General features: G+C 38.2%; 4 protein-coding genes across 12 annotated transcripts in view; 2 read left to right on the top strand and 2 right to left on the bottom strand.

The window, feature by feature from the left end:
• Nucleotides 1-2,468, bottom strand: part of LOC110980112 (glycine receptor subunit alpha-2-like) — a 70,057-nt gene extending 67,589 nt beyond the window's left edge. Inside the window, exon 1 of the mRNA XM_022236461.2 lies at nt 2,124-2,468. Coding sequence (XP_022092153.1) covers nt 2,124-2,227 — 104 coding nt within the window. The 5' untranslated portion in view covers nt 2,228-2,468. The remainder of the gene's footprint in view (nt 1-2,123) is intronic.
• Nucleotides 2,469-6,635: 4,167 nt separating this feature from the next.
• Nucleotides 6,636-19,654, top strand: pop4 (POP4 homolog, ribonuclease P/MRP subunit). Of its 3 annotated transcripts, none has more exons than XM_087138338.1 (6): nt 6,636-6,883; nt 7,466-7,689; nt 9,670-9,744; nt 9,920-9,984; nt 12,148-12,249; nt 19,550-19,654. In XM_087138338.1, exons 1-6 carry the CDS (start codon nt 6,797-6,799, stop codon nt 19,558-19,560), a joined length of 564 nt encoding a protein of 187 aa, XP_086994464.1. In that variant the 5' UTR covers nt 6,636-6,796; the 3' UTR covers nt 19,561-19,654. The 3 variants fall into 3 exon arrangements, with proteins under 3 accessions (XP_086994464.1, XP_086994463.1, XP_022092122.1); XM_087138337.1 differs by lacking the exon at nt 19,550-19,654 and adding an exon at nt 13,488-14,396; XM_022236430.2 differs by lacking the exon at nt 19,550-19,654 and adding an exon at nt 14,259-15,513 and having other exon boundaries at nt 6,637-6,883.
• Nucleotides 12,518-19,760, top strand: part of psmg2 (proteasome assembly chaperone 2) — a 112,070-nt gene continuing 104,827 nt past the window's right edge. The window contains exon 1 of the mRNA XM_087138336.1: nt 12,518-12,532. The gene's annotated coding sequence lies outside the window, so the exon portion shown is untranslated. The remainder of the gene's footprint in view (nt 12,533-19,760) is intronic.
• LOC110980095 (adenylate cyclase type 2-like) overlaps nt 15,220-19,760 on the bottom strand; it is a 94,580-nt gene continuing 90,039 nt past the window's right edge. For all 7 annotated transcript variants that reach the window (XM_087138335.1, XM_087138331.1, XM_087138334.1 and 4 more), the window contains one exon: nt 15,220-19,756. In XM_087138335.1, coding sequence (XP_086994461.1) covers nt 19,595-19,756 — 162 coding nt within the window. In that variant the 3' untranslated portion in view covers nt 15,220-19,594. The remainder of the gene's footprint in view (nt 19,757-19,760) is intronic.

Raw genomic sequence — 19,760 nt, 5'->3', positions numbered from 1 at the left:
GAAGTTTCGATGTTTTCGATATTTCTCCAAAATCCGGTATTTTCGATATATGGATATTACCAAATAACTGACATCGGCTATATCGATATCAGACCCATATCGATAATATCGATATATTGATATATCGACGGTGCTTATAAAAGCCTGACTTTGTCGGCAAATAACTTGACGGGACGTGGAGAAGATTAAAGCGATAAGCTGTTTATAAGAGCTGAGGACAAACTGAACACAACCACAACATGATGGTTTCTATCAATGCATCCACACGTGAGGAAGCTAGGCGCAGGGCTAGTTTAATGATCTATACTTCGACAGCCCCCCCCCAAAAAGATAGAAAAAACGTCACACGAATATACTGTCTGTTTTCAATATAAATGTCGCCTGGTGGTATTTATGACTCCATGAGTTTGAAGAGGATCCCTTTTTGCTTGACGTTGCTTTTTTATTTCATCTTATTTGCTTTCAGCGATCCAATTATACGCTTCAGTAAATATTAGCACTCAATATTGAGTTCATGACAGTTTTGGACAAAAAGGGTTACTCTTGGGTATGTTTCAGTGTGGGGTGCTGTCAGTAGTTCCTTAGAAATCAGACTGCTATAGTGAAATGCGCGCACTATCTTTAGACTTAAAGGTTTCTTGGGGGGGACACACTGTAGAGATATAAATTCTCCTTTTGCTCGCAAATTACAAAGGTTTTTTAAAAGACGCGTACGCATGCAAAATTATTTTATGAAGACTTTGCCCCCTCGCTTTTGCCCCCCCGCAACCTCACTGAGGTCATTGTTTACGACTTAAACCTTAGAGGAGAGGGAATGGACCGTTTCAATTGATTGTTTAAGCAGCCAACTTTTTCTCCTCATACTCCTTCGTTGAGATATTAGAAGCGGCGTATTGGAAGGTTTTTACATAACATATCGAAATTGTAAAATTACAAGATCTGACAACTGTTGTTTTAATTTTGACTGTACTTTCAACTTCTGCTTGATAGGCCTATTTATAAACTAAAACAGCCGACGTTCTCATTCAAGTATGCATGAGCAGCAACATCAGGTCGATAGATTTATGGCGCTTGCGTGCTTCAACCACTTCGCCTATAGTCACTATACAGGTGTTTCTAGTGCCTAAAACATTTCTTCAGTGGAGGTACAGATCACGAATTATAAACGTACTGAATGAAATGCATTGCCGTCATCACCGGGTATCTGAGCACATCCAAAAACGGTGGAGAAGTAAGCCTTTATTCTGTGGAATAGGAAGACAGCTATTTCATCGATGACAAATATCACCTGCAGTTAAGCCTTTCCATGAGGCAACAAGTACCAAAGAGTTTGAGACAGTAAATGATACCTCTACCTGGCTGTTGTCATGTAGAAACTCTTCTACTGTCTTCGTGAAAAGACAAGCAGGATAAATTTGAGAAAAGGAGATAGGGTGGCTTATTTTGATATGGTATGCAATTACATGCGGGTACAGGTCGACGGAGTAAAACGTGCTATTTTTTACTACTGAACATGAACAATGAAACATTCTGTTCAGTGGACAAATGGATTAAATCATTCTAGCCCTATATCTTATTTGCATAAGGAATCCTTGCAGTTAAATAAAACAATAATAAGCATTGCCCCACCTACTGAATACACAGTTATATGAAGTTAAAATCACTGCTGATATGACAAATGAAACAGGTGACACGTGGGACAGACTCTAGTCAACTGCGGCAGGTATTGCTACGATTGGAGCGATGATGAAGGTTGCATGAAACCAGTTACGAAAGTCTTTAACTGAATATCAAAACGGGTTTTACGTTTTGAAGACGATCGAATCTAAAATTTCTTCGCGCGTGATGTTTCCAAACCAAATGATGTGAATTAGCGTTCGCTATCACTTTTCCAAGGATTTTAGCGAGAAGTTCAATCTAACATAGTCTGTAACAGTAACTTCATTGAGAAAACCAAACCAGAAAACGGGCATAAGCAACATAGGCCTTGTCAGTTCGCTTTGTTGTGCAACGTCACGGTTTCCGGGTATTCGGTCATAGGTTCAATTTCCTTTATTTAATCCTTAACCAAAAAAAAAACAAAAACAAAAAAACAACCTACTATCGTCAGTTCTCAAACCCACCTGTCTGCGTATGTCTCTTGACACCTGTTCCCTAGGAGAACCATTGTGATGAGTACAATGCCTTCAATTCCACACACACTCATCAGCTTTCCTGTTGCGAGCATATCGGCGGCAGAGTACACAAAACGCCTCCTGAAGAGGTCAAGAAATCAACAAAAACTAAAAACAAAGAAATAAACCTATTAAAGATTGTAGGTCAAAAGACGCGTCCGTGAGACTATCCTCAGAGAACAGGACAGCAGGCCACAACTGAGGGCAGTTCGCGGCCGCAGACAGACTATATATTTCTAGCTAGCCAGCTTCAGTTATTATCGATCACACTTGCAGGGTGATGGCAATGCCGACTGCGAGCCAAAAACGTTGTACTGAACACGGACTCAGGCAATACAACACTTGATACCCGTGAGGGTAGTAATACGCATGCGTTGTCAGATCACCAGTAGAATGAGCAAATCAAAGATTATCAGTACCCGAAGCTAGCATCGCTCTAATTAAAAGATTAAACGAACTCTGCAAGCGCATTTTCGATGTCATTTTGAGGATTTGAGGTCTTTAAAAATAGACTCAAACTTTAAATTTACATTACCTTTGGAAAGGGTAAGGCAGGATAAGCGTGAGCTATAGTGATGGTTGACGGTTGTAAAAAAAATGCGTTGAAAAGTGTTTGTTTTCAAACTGTTCTGTTTTATTGTATAAAATAATATGCACTTGAATCTTTATCGTGTGTTGTACAAAATACAAGTCTTGCATGCGCATAGTGCACCATAAAGAATCGCTTCAACATATTTCCAATAGTACATGTAATTACTACTTACATTACAAGAAAATATAAAACACGTGATTTTCAGCCATGGATTTTCATTAAAACTGTTGAAATAAATAACTGGTATTGGAACTGAATGGTTTAAATTTTGGAGTAATGCCAAGTGCATAATAGCACCGTTATTTGATGGGTTTAAATCAGGCATATCACAAAAGGATTATCCAACTAAGGTTGTGAGCAATTAGGCACCCCCGTTCCAAAATCACCTGTCAGTTAATTAATTCTTTATCTGTCTGACATTTATCGAAAATGTTCTTGGTTTATTTCAAGAATTTTGTTACTGCGATGCTACATTTAATCGCCTTCATTGCTCAAATCAAAGAAATGTTTTTCCCATCCCGCCTTCCAAGTAAAAATAAGCTCGGATAAAACTGTACAGTTTTTAGATTTAAATAATAATGTCAACAAAAAAATAGTCCTATCACGACACAGTTGAATATTAAACGTCGGGTTAAATGTTCACACAGGATCCTACAAATTATTTCAATAGTGTTTCGAACTGGTTCTCGGTGTATTGTTTCAGGAAAACATCAGGTGGTTTCTTCAAGAAAAATCACCCGTCAGAGCAATTTGACCTAGGCAATGATCTGTCTTGATATTGAAAACTAAAGCGTTCAATCACTGTCATGGAAACTGCAAATTGGGCTATAGTGTGTTGATTAAGAATTCCTGGTGCTAGCCTTGCATTCAGACGTTCGATTTTTCTGTACATCTACAGCGGTGCTAAAGTAGTTTGTTCAGACAGGGACATTTTCCATATAAAATCTTGCACGAAATGCGATGTCAAAAATCGTTCAAATTGAAAGGTTCGGCAGTTAGATCGTTGATTTTGCAGTGAGTGCGTCATGGTGCCATAAAAACGTATATTTCTTTGTATCGAGAACAGTTACCGTACAGGCAGCTGGTCTATGATATCATGGAGGCCTGTAGTGTTAAACGGGGTATTGGTCACAAATTCCGCGACACATGGACTCCGTCGATTACGGGGACAAATTCACACTTCACACTTAGTAACACACCTAGTAACGCCATTAGCTGTCAAAACACCATCACTGGTAGCATGATTGAGATGTTACGCTGTGAGGTAGTGTAATATTGAGGCGTTTGATGAATGCAAAGCAATGTGAAATTTCCAACAATATTTCAATAGCTCGGCCTACAACAGCTAAGTATTGGAGTTAATGCTATTGACAAGAAGTTGGGGGAGGAGTCTGGTGTACCAATCACAGATTTGAGAACTTGCCTGGTCTCTTTTTCGCCATCTACAGGACCCACGACCATAACATCAAGTTTGTACACCCCCCCCAACTGGCGACAGCTTAAGAGTGTTACCATTAGTTGCCAAAGGTGAAATTCGTCCAAGAAGCTTTGCAATTTGATACACGAGCACACACGTTCAGGGATGTGTCTCCTTCAGGGTTGCAGACATCACACATGTATAGATTTATGTTTGTTTTCCTCTGGCGTAACCTCCCTCGGGGGAAACAACACGAACTGAAGCTTCAAGTGTCGTTCTTTTTTTGGGGGGGTGTAGCTCCAGGTATTTCAGCAACTTGTTTCCATTCCAAGGTGCTGTACCTGGGGGCATCCTGTATAACTTTTGTGTGCGAGGTTTTATGTTTCAAAAATTCTTACAATGCACATAGTAATGCCGGCATGGCCTGTTAAAAATGGGGAATATTAAATTTCATTTTTTCAAAGAATTTTAAGTACTGAAAGTAAAAAAACAATTTCTATTCACGGTCAGATCAGTACCAAATTTCTTCGGGGGAAATTGTTTTCAGGGTTAAAGGAACAATTCAATGAATTTTTCTTAGAATTTTATTTGTGTGTGTATGTCTTTACTCTTCTTGAATGAATGAAGACTGTATGGATATTTTTTCAGTTGCGAGAACTGAAAAGTGCACTTCGCAAACTTTCACAATTGACCAAGCATATGGGGACAGGTTAGGGCGCTTCTGCCGCGATGTAAACCCAGGAAGACATTGCTCAGTTACATATTTTCATGTTCAAATTGTGAACTCAAAATTTTCTATGTGAAAACATTTCTGAAAAAAGGTTGCTCAATGGCTTATTACGATATACTTTACACAACAATAGATAGCCAAAGGAAATTAAATCTACGACACCAGTTTTTTAAAAATCTAGACATTCTTTATGCACAAATCAGAGCAGCATTGAGGTTCAGTGCCTTCGATGACATCTTAGATATGTTCATGAATATGCAAATGTCATTAGCATTAAAACAGAAAAGCTCCAATATCTGGCTTAAAAAACAATAGTTTACAACCAGGTTAATTAAAACCCAAAGGTGTATTTTTAAGGGTTTTTAGCAAAATTTGATAAAATAGTTCTATTACATTGTCCCTTTAAAACAAATGGAAAGATCTTTGTGTTACCTTTTTTGACCCGGGTGCATGACGGAAGACAAAAATGATGGCTTTAAGGGAAAGGAAAATAATAGTCCAAAATTGCCATTCTCTCATTAAAAACCGTCCTCCTTCCCGCCCCATCTGCCAACGTCTGTTTGTATTTTGGGAGTTAGGCCTTTCAAGCTTTTTGTCTTTTTAGACCAAGTTGTCGAATCGTATTAAGATACATGTACCAAAACAAATTGAACTCCGGTACAACATGGAAAATCTCCTACTGATCATCAAAATAATAGGGCCTATCTGTGAGTTTGATCCTTTATGTCCAGTTGATTGTAATGGCGAATTAAAAATGCAGGAACAAAATGTTCGCACCACCGTGACAACTACACGCCCATTTTCAGATTTTTGAAACAGGTCTAATAAAAGACAATGACATTCTTCGATATAACTGGGGCTTAGTGTAACGAAGCATAATTATAAACTCACACAATGGCAAAGGCTATCAGCAGATCAGTTCTGAGGAAGCCTTGATGATGTAGCCTTCACAGAAGCTAAAGTATGTATGATTGACAACTCAGATCGAATCAACGTTCTGCCGTATAGGGGATTCATATTGTGATGCACCTGCTATAATGTTCAACAGATTTACCTAGTATTAAAGTAGCATACTCCTCCACATACTGACCGTGAAGTAGGCAACCGTCTTTTTAGCCTCCGCAGCTGTCACCAAAAGAGCCTTTGGGTGAGTAATTGGCACACGTTTTAACTTGAAATTGTGTCCCAAGTTCCCCCTTATATATACAACTGAAAGTTGTCACCGTGACAATAGATTAATTTTGAAATGGTAATTATCCTAAACCTATAACGTAGCTGATGGGTTAATGGTCACTGGGTGATCCTCACGTCACGGGAGTTGTTTTATGAAAAGCCTAGTCGCAGTCATATAACTACACGTGTCAATTTCCTCTTTTGGTGGGTTACAAAAGCTACAGAAAAGGGTCTCAACTTATATGCTGCTTCAAATTTTCGTTGATATCTCCGTTTTTGAACGATCAGTTTAATTTGGGTTTCCTCCATTACGTGTATTTTTCGAGTGAGTATAAAAGTAGTCCGAAAGAATGAGGCCGTGTCCGAAACGGGCTTCCAGGGCTGTGGCTAGGTCTCCACATAATTATTCCCAAAGGAAAGAAGACCCATGGTGTTCCTACCTCCACACATGCATGAAAGACCCTAGACAAGCTGCAGCAGTAGACAACGATTTTCCGCGTTCACCAGTAGAGGGCTCACTGAAAAAGAAACTGTCTGATTTTGACTCTTGAGGGCTCATTATAATGTAGTCGCTTCGATCCAGGCATTAGGCACGAGGCAGTTCAGACTTCATGTACATGTATTTGTGATCGTCAAATTGAGCACGTTAACAGTATAACCCTATTGTGTATTAAGCCTGTCAGCTGTTAACTATTGAGACTGAATTCAAGATGAGCCAGAAAGATGTTGCAAAGGAAACCTTCACGCTCTATAATCCTCTCCCGCGTAAACTGCAGAAGGACAAAACACTCCTTCAGGTGTTACTTTTTTAACGTCATGAACGTTACCCAACATGCTCAACCGTGTTAACTTACTGTCGTTAGTTAGGCCCAACAGCCCAGCTGAGATTGGACGCCAGTCTTCACTCATTACAACTGACTGTTATCAAGTCATCCTGCCATAGCGAAAAGTTTTTTCAGCACGTTTATTACACTTTTACTCAACAAAAGAAAGCAAAAATTTGGTCATTATTGGGTCACTTATTCGAGCTCCCTGTCCAGAATCACCTAGGGCAAGTTCGGGCATGAATTATTGTTCGACAAGTACTCAGATAAAACTCAAACAACCCTAGTCAGCCTATTTTTCAAAATGTCATTGTTACATTTCACCTTTAGCTGTGATTCTTACAGCGTACATAGGCTAGTTATTGAAATCTTGAACAATTATTTTCACGTTAGTGGTTCACAGCATGCTACTGTGATAGGCCTACATGTAGATCACTGCAGTGATAGACTAGAATCTAATCTGCACATTTGTACAGCGTAGTCCTTTGTGATAAGAAAACAATGGAAAAGAATCATAACCAGGTCACCTTGTGAAAGTCTGTGTATGTTTTCCAGGTGCCCAAAGATCCCAAGGAGTTTGTGACTAGTTTCTTGAGAGCAGTTACTCCCAGGAGACGAGATGAGCAGCTGGAAAAGTTATCTTCTCGGAAAGAAATGGTGATGGATGCAATTAAGTCAAGGAGGAAGTCAGAACGAAGACGAGGAAGAAAGAAGAAAGCCTTGAGTAGTATACAGAAGAAACAGCTGAACATGAAAGATATTCCTCCAGAGCTACAAAAGTAGGTATTTGAGCTTCTACTTACATCAGTGGAGGATGTACAAGTGTACATGATATTGCAGAAACAACATGACCAAGTTTGGATTTCAAAGCCCATGATCTTCTTGGATTAGGCCTAAATCTTCCAGTACATAATAATGAGAATTTTTATCTGACTTTACTCACTCTTTAACGAACAAAATATTCTAAAATATCCTGGCAAGGACAAGGTTGAAGATTTTACTCGCAAAATCTCCAATGTTCTGTCAAATTTTAAATAGGTCAACCCTTGATTAGGGCAGTAACTTTGTTCGATTAGAACAAGCTTGGCACATCCACAAATCATCTAGTTGCTAGTCTCTAACATAATATGCATTTCTCTGTAATTCAAGACACCGAACCATTATGAATGGACCATAAATTTAAGGTTTCACATATTACTCTTACAGCTTTTTATGTATTTCTCCATAATTCAATACACGAAACCATTATGAATGGGCCATAATTTTAAGGTTAACATAATATGCTTACAACTTAATCCGTATGCTTTTCATTATCTAGAACAGTATTTCCTTAGTTAACCACTTCCTTCCGGGCGACCCGTTTTTGAGTACATAGGCTTTATATGCAGAGCCGGGGAGCTCGGAACTGGGACAAAAGAGTCGGGCCTTATAACAAATGACCTTGCTCAGCACAAAAGACTGAGCTGTTGGGCATTACCGATATTTGTTCGCTCTGAATAGTGGAGATAATCCAGCCTTGTTTTGAAACAGTATACCACGGTTTAAGGCATTTAGAGTGAGCGGACTACCACTGGGGACAAAAGCTCTCCACCACCGCAGGGATGAGCTACACAGCACCGCTGCACGCTAATTTGGCCCCTATTGAAAAGAGGTCAGCAGTGCACTGTGCAAGTTTCAGGAACAAAAGAATCTTACGTAACACCGCACAATCTGGGCTCTTTTTCCAACAAGGCTGCAGGCCTGGTTGAAATATTCAAAAGTCTGTGAAGGTAACTGTCAGCTTTAGAGTAGTGCCCAAAGAGTCCTTCATGTGGGTATAAACGGCCATTAAAAGAAATGATGGATTTTTGAAGAATTTTGAAAATGGAAAATCTTGAAAAGGACCTGGCATCTTGTCTTGCTAAAGAAAAATCCACCCGGCAGCAAGTGGTTAATACGGGGTGAGATGGGTGTCTGGATTTTTCCAGACGTGGAGATTCTTTATAAAATGTATTCAGGATATATGAATTTTCTATTTGGCATGGCTTTGCTAAAACTGTAGCCTTATAACTTTCCAAATTTTGTAAAAAAGAAAACGTATATCTGCTGTTACTCTCGCTGGAATGCAGTGGAATGCTGCTGAACTGTTGGAATATATGATGTTAAACCATAATTGGTTCCATTACGATTAATAGCTGTGTATACATGTATGTACATTGTACCATGCATTAACTATCCACACATTGAAGAGCAAATGCTTTAATAACAAAGTACAATACACACTATTCCAGTATTTAGTCAATCAGCTTTTGGCTTATGGAAATTTTATCAGGGACCATTCTGTTTTTGTGGCATGCAGTTCATAAATTGTCACCTCAAAGTTTGATTGATCAAACTGGCACATAAAGTTTTTGATCGTGGAAGAGATCTTTCTGTTGGCAAAGGCCTGAAAATTTCACGGAAAGTTTAGCAGGTCATACGTCAGGTGGAAAAAGAGGAGGATAATCTCTTATTGTGATTATATTTTTAAAAATCGAAAAGTGAGGTTACTGCAGGTGCTTTTAGTGTGATAAAATTTTGAAAAATTCTGGCAGAGGATTGAAGGACTGAAGAAAGAGCTTTTTTTTCTGGATTTTCATTTCCTCAAATCTCACCCCGGGTTAACATGACTCTCAAAGTATAGTACTGAGAAGGCAGTAATATGTAATTTGTATCATGGCTAAACCTCAGAATGAAAAAGCAGGAAGACCTTATAATTTGTGGTTTAATTTTCTCAACAGATATGAGATGTATGAGCCCTTACATCAGCTATGGTTGGATTACATGAGGGACAGTCTACAACTCAAACATCCAACGTAGGTCCTTCCACAGTTCCTAAATAATCTGTGTCGTATGCTCAACCTCTCTTCTGTTTCACATACCTGTACCTTTTTGTACTTTGTGGAGACTGTTCTTTTTAAATATTGCTCGAATTCATCCCATAACTTTTATCAGAATTGATGAACTTCTTTTGCATGTTTCTATCTGCAGAGTCACTGCTGAACATCTGCATATTAAGTTATTACGATGTGATCTACATGGAAGTATCATGACAGGTAAGTATGTGTTCATCTGGTTAGAGCATTCCTGGCCAAATTGTAACCAGTCCAAGTTAGCCTGGTTAACCTGTTACCAGAGTTGGCGAGTTAACCTGTTACCAGAGTTGGCCAATCAACCTATTACCAGAGTTGGCCAGTTAACCTGTTAACAGAGTTGGCCAGTTAACCTGTTACCAGAGTTGGCCAGTAAACCTGTTACCAGAGTTGGCCAGTGAACCTGTTACCAGAGTTAGCCTGATTAACCTGTTACCAGAGTTGGCCAGTAAACCTGTTACCAGAGTTAGCCTGGTTAACCTGTTACCAGCGTTGGCCAGTAAACCTGTGACCAGAGTTGGCCAGTAAACCTGTTACCAGTGTTGGCCAGTTAACCTGTTACCAGAGTTAGCCTGGTTAACCTGTTACCAGCGTTGGCCAGTAAACCTGTAACCAGTGTTGGCCAGTAAACCTGTTACCAGAGTTGGCCAGTTAACCTGTTGCCAGAGTTGGCCAGTGAACCTGTTACGAGAGTTGGCCAGTGAACCTGTTACCAGAGTTGGTCAGGTTTAAATCTGTTACTAATCTGAGTATTGAGCTTACCAGTCCCTGTTGCCAGTCCGAGTTTTCTTTGTCATCCTGTTACATGTTGAAGACCAAGATTTGTTTCTGGTAATTTTCCTGGCAGAGTAGTAGTATACTTCTGCAAGATCTACTGGATTTTGTAAGAAAATAACTTTAGGTGTATTAAGTGGTGCTGCAAGTACGTGCCAAGGTTCGGTTCGGACATGGTTTTGCCGAACTTCGGTTTGGTTCGAGTTCGGACATATGCACGTACACACGTGTACAATGCACATTGAGACAAGCGTGGTGTATATGGTACCTCTGTGTATAAAATGTGTTAATACAAACGATGAATTTCCTCTCCATCCCCATCCACAAGCGAATTCGATGTGAATTTTTTTCCAACCTGTTTCCCCAAATTCTGTTTAAATTCCCTAGAAAGTTACTGTACTGTCGAAGGTGTGACAGTTTCCAACCGGCATGCTCAAATGGGAGTTTCCTCCTTTACAGAATACAAGATGAAATTAGTTTCCAGCGAATTGTGTTTTGATTAATTTTCATGAAACTGATTCAACTACCAAACTATGGCTTTCGATGTATTCGAAGAACCTTCAACCTTCTTTCCCAGAACAGCACCCACATGGCCATAGGGGCGACTTTCCTTCACTCTTTTTCAAACAGATGACGGTATTTTGTTAGTTGAGATTTGCGAACAACTTAGATCTGGCAAAATTCCATTACAACGTATTCACACAACGACTTTGATCAAACATGATCAAACGATTTGCAAGTTAGGCCACCGCACAAACCAAATCTTGTCATGCGCTGGAGTGCCGCACTGACCCGCCCAGCAAAATCAGTTTTCCCTCTGGGGTTTCCTCCGAGTCCAACTGTGATCAGCATCCAATCAAAGTTCGTTTTGCACAGCCATTCATGACATCATTGGCCCAACATGGAACGTAAGGGCATGGCTATTGGAGATTGGCAAACATAAATCTGAATATACCTAGCAATTGGCTGTAGTGAGAATTTAGAATTCTTGTGCAATGGAAATGCAATACATTGCATGTTCTCGGTCGATTATTAGTGAATTCTCACTACGTGCTTTTTACAACCATCCCGTGACCACCGTGAGTACATGTACATTTACAGTACGTTTGTACATGTACGTGTACATATGCTGAGCGCCGCTGCGGCATAACTCGTTGTCCATTTTTCGTCGTGTTTGCTTTTTATCAAGTTTTCTTGCAGGCATTCTGTGCGCTAGCAATGCCATGCCATTTTAAAGCCAAACATGCAAACCGATCAGTTTGGTTCGGTTCAGTTTAGTTGAATTTGAAAGTACCATGTTTGATGATTTTTTATTCGGTTTGGCAGTTTGGCTGCAGCTCTAGTATTAAGCTAGCTACTCAGTTTCCAAGGACTGGCAGTATTTGAATAGACATAGCACAAGATAAAGTGATCACTGTTTGCCCATCTCTGTGAACAAGGAAACATGCAGAAGGACATAAATAAACCGCCAGTTTCTTTGTTGGCTGTGTGAAAGATGTTCTCAAATATTCTTGTGCCAGGCATAAGACAAACTGTTCTTATCATAATTCAATAATCTGTTTTCTTCTCTAGTAACCAAGTCCAAGTGTCCATCATATATTGGCCAATCTGGCATTGTTGTACAGGAATCCAGAAATGCATTCAAGATGATAACCAAAGCGAATTCTCTTAAAAGTAAGTTCATAATTCATTAGTACTATGATTCATTCTGTTAAACTTATTTCGGACTGCAAACTAAAGTTACAAAACCTAGCAGCAAACAATCAATATGATCTAAGGACACTGCAGCATTTGCTTTAACAGTGAGGTGACTTACTGTTGTAGTTTGGTCAGGAGCTGCAAGACACTTAAACAACTTGGAGAAGAAATTGCTTGTTTTAAGGCTTTGAAAAAGGAATTTATTAGAAAAGCTGGGTCCATCTTGGTCTTGGGGCTACAATTGAAGTTAACTAATTAGAGTAATCATGAAGTCTGTGAAAAGAAATACACGGAAAGCAAGAAATTTGGAAAAATTAAAAAGGATGAATAATGGTGTGAGCAGGATAGCTGATGGTAATTGTACAACTCCACCCCAGCCCAGGGAATTTGATTGAAATGTCCCCTACAATAGTACAACTTGCCAGCTAAATACCCAGGCATAACCTGGCCCCAGCACCATACCCAGGCAAAACCTGATCCCAGCACCATACCCAGGCAAATCCTGATCCCAGCACCACACCCAGGCAAAAACTGCAGAGCATTTCACAGATAACCTGACCCCAGCACCATACCCAGGCAAAAACTGCCAAGCCTTTCACCGACAACCTGACCACAGCACAGTACTTGGTAAACTGACTACATATGTTTCCTTCTTCAACTTAGTTTTGCATATTGTTCAGGGTCGTACACTGGATATGCCAGTGAGCTTTTGTGATGGAAACGAGACATCTGATGGATTATTTTGTTAGCCAGTGATCTTATGTAATCAAATATGCAATAGCCTTTTTGGAGCAGTGAAAATCTGTTTATTTCCTCTCTTCCTGTGAAACAAATCAAATTATTGCAACTGGGGTTTTCACAAGAATGTGAAACACATAATTATGAAGCCAGCATTGAACTAAAGGTCATCCTGATGGTCATTAATCTTGGAAAGGGTTTTAAAGCTAGATTCACAAACTTTAAAATCTGGTTTGCTGTGATTTTATTTCTGTTACAGCGATTTATTGTGTAACCGAAAGTCCAGTTGATGCTTGAAGAGTGTAGAATTTAGTAGGGTTTAATGGTGTCAATAAAAATCAGTTTTTATGTCGAGGATTGATACTGGCTTCTAATGACGATGTTGTATAAAATGGCTCAATGTCACTTTAAAAACTCTTCTACTTTCGACTTGATCATGTGTGTCATTACTAACGTCCACTGCAAATATCTATTAGGGGTACATCTTCAGGAAAATCCCAACAACAGGTGCGGCATCCCCATGTGAGACTATGGCACGCACAAGAATGGAATACTGGCTATGGCTCTCCACCGTTGCCTCTTTTGATCAAAATTAAAAGCCTTAGTCGCAGGACAGGACTGGATTATGACTGCCACTGTCATGCACCGCCCCATGCAATCCAATGTTTTAACTAAACTGATACACAGGCAGTGCTTGGTGAACATTGGTGTGAGACACAGGGGACTTTTTCAAATTCCATAAACACAGGCTTACAAAAGCTAATGTGCAACTATATGTTTGGCTGGACTAATCACACTTTCTTTTGGGGGTGTTATAGATGGGAGGGGTGAGATAAACCAAAAAGTATGTGGGGAGAAAGGTAATAATGATCACACTCAAATGCATGCTTGTCTTTTGTCAAGTTGATCTTGCTCTCTTCAACAACTGATTGATTTCCAAATATTACCATCGGCAGTAACTTTCCAAAGGTGATGTTTTGGCTCAATGATTTTGTTCAGGGGAGTGATAAAGTCTATTACGGTATTTTATAAACATAGCCAAAGGAAAGGCAAGCTCATTCTTCAGGTAAAGGCCTGCCTTTCACTTGAGTTGAAATGTGTTCAACTTCACAAATATTTGATTGGATGTCACATTTCACACGTATGAACTAGACAAACAATGCACCCACCATTTGTACATTTTGGTTATGTTAAAGACTGATACAACTTGTCACATTCCTGACATGACATTATCTTCTTCTTGGCAGCTATACCAAAAGCAAGTACAATCTTTACGATGACAATTGACAATCTGGTCATCAACATCTATGGCAATCATCTCAGGTACAGAGCAGGAGATAGAGCCAACAGGAAATTCAAGATCAAACCAACCATAGATTTATAGAGAAATGGGTAAATAATGTGGACAATGAATGGAAACTTCTTATTGTGCTAGTATACAAGGGACTGATCTGAGAAGTGTGTATAAGCAAGCTTCCAATATAGTCTGCTCAAAAAACAGTCGTCTCTACACTGCACATTGATTGAGAAACTAGAGCATTGAGGTTTGGGCATAACATATTTTGTCTCTGAGTAAATATTTAACTATATCAATAAAAATGTTAAGCAATGCTATAAAACTATTTCCAAGGATGGATTTGTACCGGGGAGATGTTAATTAATTTTAGATTTTTGCCCTGCCCGACGTGTATAATAACATAATTTATTACACGTCGGGCAGGGCAAAAATTCTAAAATTTAATGCTATAAAAGATTGCTACCTAAGTGCTATTTCAAGCATGTATTACAATCGTCTGCATTCCTCTGATTGTGCACATTCTGTGAGAAAATGGTTACCATGGGTGACCTTATCAGCATACTTGATGCATTATTCCTTGGCAGATTGCCCACATATTCTTAGACATATCTTCGTATTTTGTTTGGGCCATCGAGGATGCTTTAAATTCTTTTCTTGTTGAATTGGTTGTATACTTTCCATTTCCATTGTAACCAGAATGTTGGCATAAAAATTTACCCTGGGTAAAAGAATCTGTCACCATAATAGTAAATACTACATTGTATGATGTCATTTATGAAGAAGTGTAACAAAATAATCAAGTCAACAAATATTAACAGCTAAGCAACAGCAGGCATCTTGAAAGTTGCCTTCCACCAAAAAAGGCAAAGATAAAGTGTGCACTGTTTAAAACAATGAACAATACAAGTAACAAGTGTGCATCTTTTTTTCCTTTTATTGCTAAAATTTGCATAGAAAACAAATTGAATTAAAAAGGTGATAAATTACTTGAATGAGTTGCTGTCCGACACCACCATCCTGCAGTTTCATCTATTGTGGTAATTCTTAGATATATGAATACAATATCCATTACAATCTAGTCTACTGAAACCTTAGAACAGTGTGGAAATCTGATAACATCTTTGTGCAAGAAGCTTTGTTATATGTGTACTCATGGTACTTGGCAAACATTAAATTCCAGTCAAATGGACTTTCTTTTGTTTCAACTTGCATCTGCTTCAAGTTTTAATGAATGTGCAAATGTGTGATATAAGTGTACCATGTGATTTACTTCACACTTGAAAGGATGGACAAGTACATGTACATTTATACCGATATCAATAAGATGTAATGAATGAAGTGATGTGTACTCAATATCCACATTGCAGTCATGGAAAGCTGCCATTAAGTATTTGCTATAATGGAACATTCTAAGAGTAGTTTTTATAATAAGTGAGCAATCCTTGAAATCATTATGTTACATTGTAAGATGGCACTCCATGCATTGTAGATAAAGTTCTCTAGGTTGGGTTTGTATGTTGGGAAATGTCGTATTAGATGAAACTCAAATGCTGACAAACTTGTCAGGCCATAGTGATGCAACTTTTTGAAGTAACTACAAAAGTCTCAGACCAATTTGCATAGTTAAAATAAAGAGCAAGACTAGAATCTTAACAGAGAGGAGCTCTAACCCAACCATGCAGCCAATCTAAATCTGAGAGAGGGATGGATACTGAATTGTCAGGTACCTGTTGAAGCAATTACATTTAAACTTCATGGTCTGTTCAGAACTACTCCAACCCTAACCCAGACAAAGAACTTTTTGCGGTTGAAATCATAAAGCTTGTAAGAGAACAGAAATCCATTATTGAATAAATTGTTGTTAAATGTTCTATTCCTTTAATTTTTACCTCCATTTTATACTTGGTATATTACATATGTATATTTGGTACATGCAAAATAACCAGACAATATATATATATATATATCACCACATTATGAAGTCCGAATGTGTTTTGGGCTCCATTCATACATTCACTGGATGTTTTGTGCTCTGGTAAAATAAATACTAGTCCAGGGCAACAATAACAATCTGATTTTTGGGATGGGTTCATATTGATCAAGGAATCACTCATCCAATGATACAAGTAACTTGGATATTTTTTCATTCAGTGACAACTTTGGTAAACAGAGCTGTATTACACAATTTTCTGCAAAATATATACATGTATATCACTCGTTTTGCAAATGTAGTGTTCATGACAATTAGAAATGTTTAACAAGTCTTGTTGATCTTTCACATGCAAAGAAGTTGCCTTATGAGAATGAATCCTCAACGGAAGACAAAGAAATGCAAAAACATGCATGGCAAGAAAGAATATTGGAATATTTAAAAATACTTGATATGAAAAGCATTTTTTACAAGGAGTCAAAAAGAAATTTTGAAAGTGTGATTGTTAATTTGCAAATCAACATTTTAGTACCTGTCCCAAACTCAAGTACTTTTTTCTTGTTTTGAACTCAGTAGTCATACTGAAATGTTAATTCCAACACTGTTGTAAACATTCTAAATAATTCAAATAATCTATAAAAAGCTAGCTGCAGTCATATCCAGTATCAAAACCTGTAATCTGAGCATAAGCCAAGCACAGTATTGTGTGGAATTATAACAAATCTTTTGGAAATGAAATTTGATAATTTGTTCACATACAAGTGTGATATTTTTCTTCTTATAGGAAACAATCCAGGTGTTTCTGTTGACGTTTTATTAATATAAAATTTAAACTCTTATTAGCAAGAAATATTGTTTTCAAAAGTCTGATTTCCAGACTCAAAGCAAAACGTGTGAAAATGGTAATGGTCACTCATCAATGAAACTTGCAATCCCACAAGTGTAAAATTTTGGTATGAATCCACACAAATATTTGACATGAAGTCATCTAACAGAATGAGATATCTACTGCAGATTCCACTGCAGCTAAACCTCAAAAATAAGGATGCTGGCACAGACTAATTTTAAAGCAATTTCATTGGGCAACTTGCATCTCTGAATGTCATAAACCTACAACCTGATTGATTGTCAACATGTGTTGCTAAGCACATCACTGCAGCTACATATGGGTCCACCCACGATCCTTTGTTCTTAATACCCAGCATTATCAATTTCACAGTGCCGATAAGTTTATTATTCTTTTGTTACTGAACTCTCTGCTCTTTCTTTAATGAGCACCATGAGACTATTCCTTGAAGTTTGTTTAGTCCATTTAACCAAGATCGATCTATCCAACACTGATTTCTATTATTAGTAAAAGATAGTTCTCATTTCCTAGGTAACCAGACAACTCAGTGGACAACATCAAGCTGATAGAAGCATGTACTCCTTGTTTAACAGCAGAAACGATACCCTCTCATGGATTCCTGTCCAGATATTTGAGGAAGTACCTTTATCCTACATCAAAATTCAAATGCATATGCACTAGCTATGGAACAAGTGGTGGCCAGATTAGAACTGGATAACCTCTACAAAGCTGTTCATTTGTCCAGTTAGTAACGGAAAGTGGAGTCACATTTGTTTGATGAGAGTGCCTTCCAAGCTGAAGACCTGTTATGGTGTTTGTCATGTCACTGAATATGAACTCCCATGTTGTTTGAGGAAGATAAGTGTGTTAATGTCTAATTTGCAACCTGCACAATGTGCAGTGATGCTTGTTGATCTCTGGTCGACTGCAAACTTGGATTCTAAACAACTGCCATGATTGAGTTGTAAACATTAAACACAGATATCATGGCAATTATCTTTTACAATAGTTCAGTTGCTAACATGCTGAAAAAAAAATCCAGCTAACTCTGACATGCAAACATCATGCAGAAACCAAGTACTACTGTGGGGTAACATACATCTCTCTCACTTGATTAAAAAAATTGAAATGAAATACCAGGAGAAACATAACATTTCCCAATGGCATCTGCATTTCTGTATGCTTACACCGTACTCATACTCTTTAAATTTAGCAATATTGAAGGTGATATTGACTGTCTATAAGGCAAGGCACTTGAATGAATAAAATTATTGAACAGAAATTCACTACCTTCTGACAAAACCTTAAATCAAAATAAAATCTTGTGGCAGTTTTGGTGTAGCGTATGATAAAGCAGCAAATCATTTAACCATCTATAATCAGAATAGTGTCATTGGTTCCCAGCCACAATGGTGTGCAGTGACTCAGCGTTAGGAATGCAGTGACTATGCAGAATTGATTGATTGCTTAAACATTACAGAATATAATGAGCCATTGAACTTTAAAGCAGCACTATGTAATTTATTTGACCTTTAAATTCTCAATGTCGTACATGCACCTGGTTTTCTACAGTAGTTTTATACTTTAACAGAGGGAAACCATTGTTGGTGTGAAATTGATGGTAACCACAAAATCAGCAACAAATACAAACAGTGGATTATGTCAGTGAAGATGGCTCCAAAATATTTAACTGGAGTCATTCAATGGGTTGGTATAGAGGCATTGACAACAATAAAAATCATCCTGTCCACAAAAGTTGCTCTAAGATTAATCACTGGGATGAGGTGATGTCCAGTGCAGAAATAGCAGGAAAATACTTTTACCTGTCATTTATCTGACCCAAAACCTCAAGTTTGCAATATATAGTATTTAATATATGTCTTATATTCACTATTCAGATCATTACGATTAGGGATATTGTTTCCCATTTAATTCTTTCAGAAACATTTTATCCAGCAAGTTGAGACTATTGACTAATACTACAGAAACTTTCAAACCAATCCTTAAGAGGTGGTTTCATATACATTGCACTTTATAATCCACACAGCATTCGCTTGGGCTGTGCTTTAAGCCTCCATTACAACACACAAACATAAGTTGGTCACATTCCAACTCCTGAGTTATCTACAAAAGCCAATACTTCCACTACAAAAAAAAAAATAAAATCAGACAAAATCAATTCTTACAAATGACCTATTAAAACTTCTGGGCTCAATTTTCTGAGACTTCTAATTTAACAAGAGCAAATTTCTAACTGCCATGTTACCTGGTAAACAAATTCAACTTGTTTTGCAAGATCTGTGAACCACTTGAAACAGAAATCCACCTTATTACAACTCTCTCCGGGTAAACCTCTTATGACTTCTTATCCACTTTATATTTGTTCCCAAAGCTATCAATAGCTTTCCCTTTTGAACTGAATAATCCGAAGGAACTTAGTTGTTTGTTGAAATATCTCCCTTAGGAACATTTTAGCATGCTGTTAAGATGAAGGGCTCTTGAGATTTTGTCATGAGTAAGTGGAGCCGAGATTGGTTGACTGGGAGACGGACCGTGTGACTCTCTTGACGAGGTATGTCTTCAGTTTCCCCTTGCCTTTAACCGATACATACCCTCTGCTCTCACAGTAATATCCAAAATCCATCAGTACTATAGCTGTGGGTTCAGTTACCTGT

Source organism: Acanthaster planci, linkage group LG06, assembly GCF_054643075.1.
Source record: "Acanthaster planci isolate LZ-2023a linkage group LG06, COTS_SCS, whole genome shotgun sequence".
In the NCBI taxonomy this organism is placed as follows: domain Eukaryota; kingdom Metazoa; phylum Echinodermata; class Asteroidea; order Valvatida; family Acanthasteridae; genus Acanthaster; species Acanthaster planci.
This window is presented reverse-complemented; position numbering and strand designations above follow the sequence as displayed.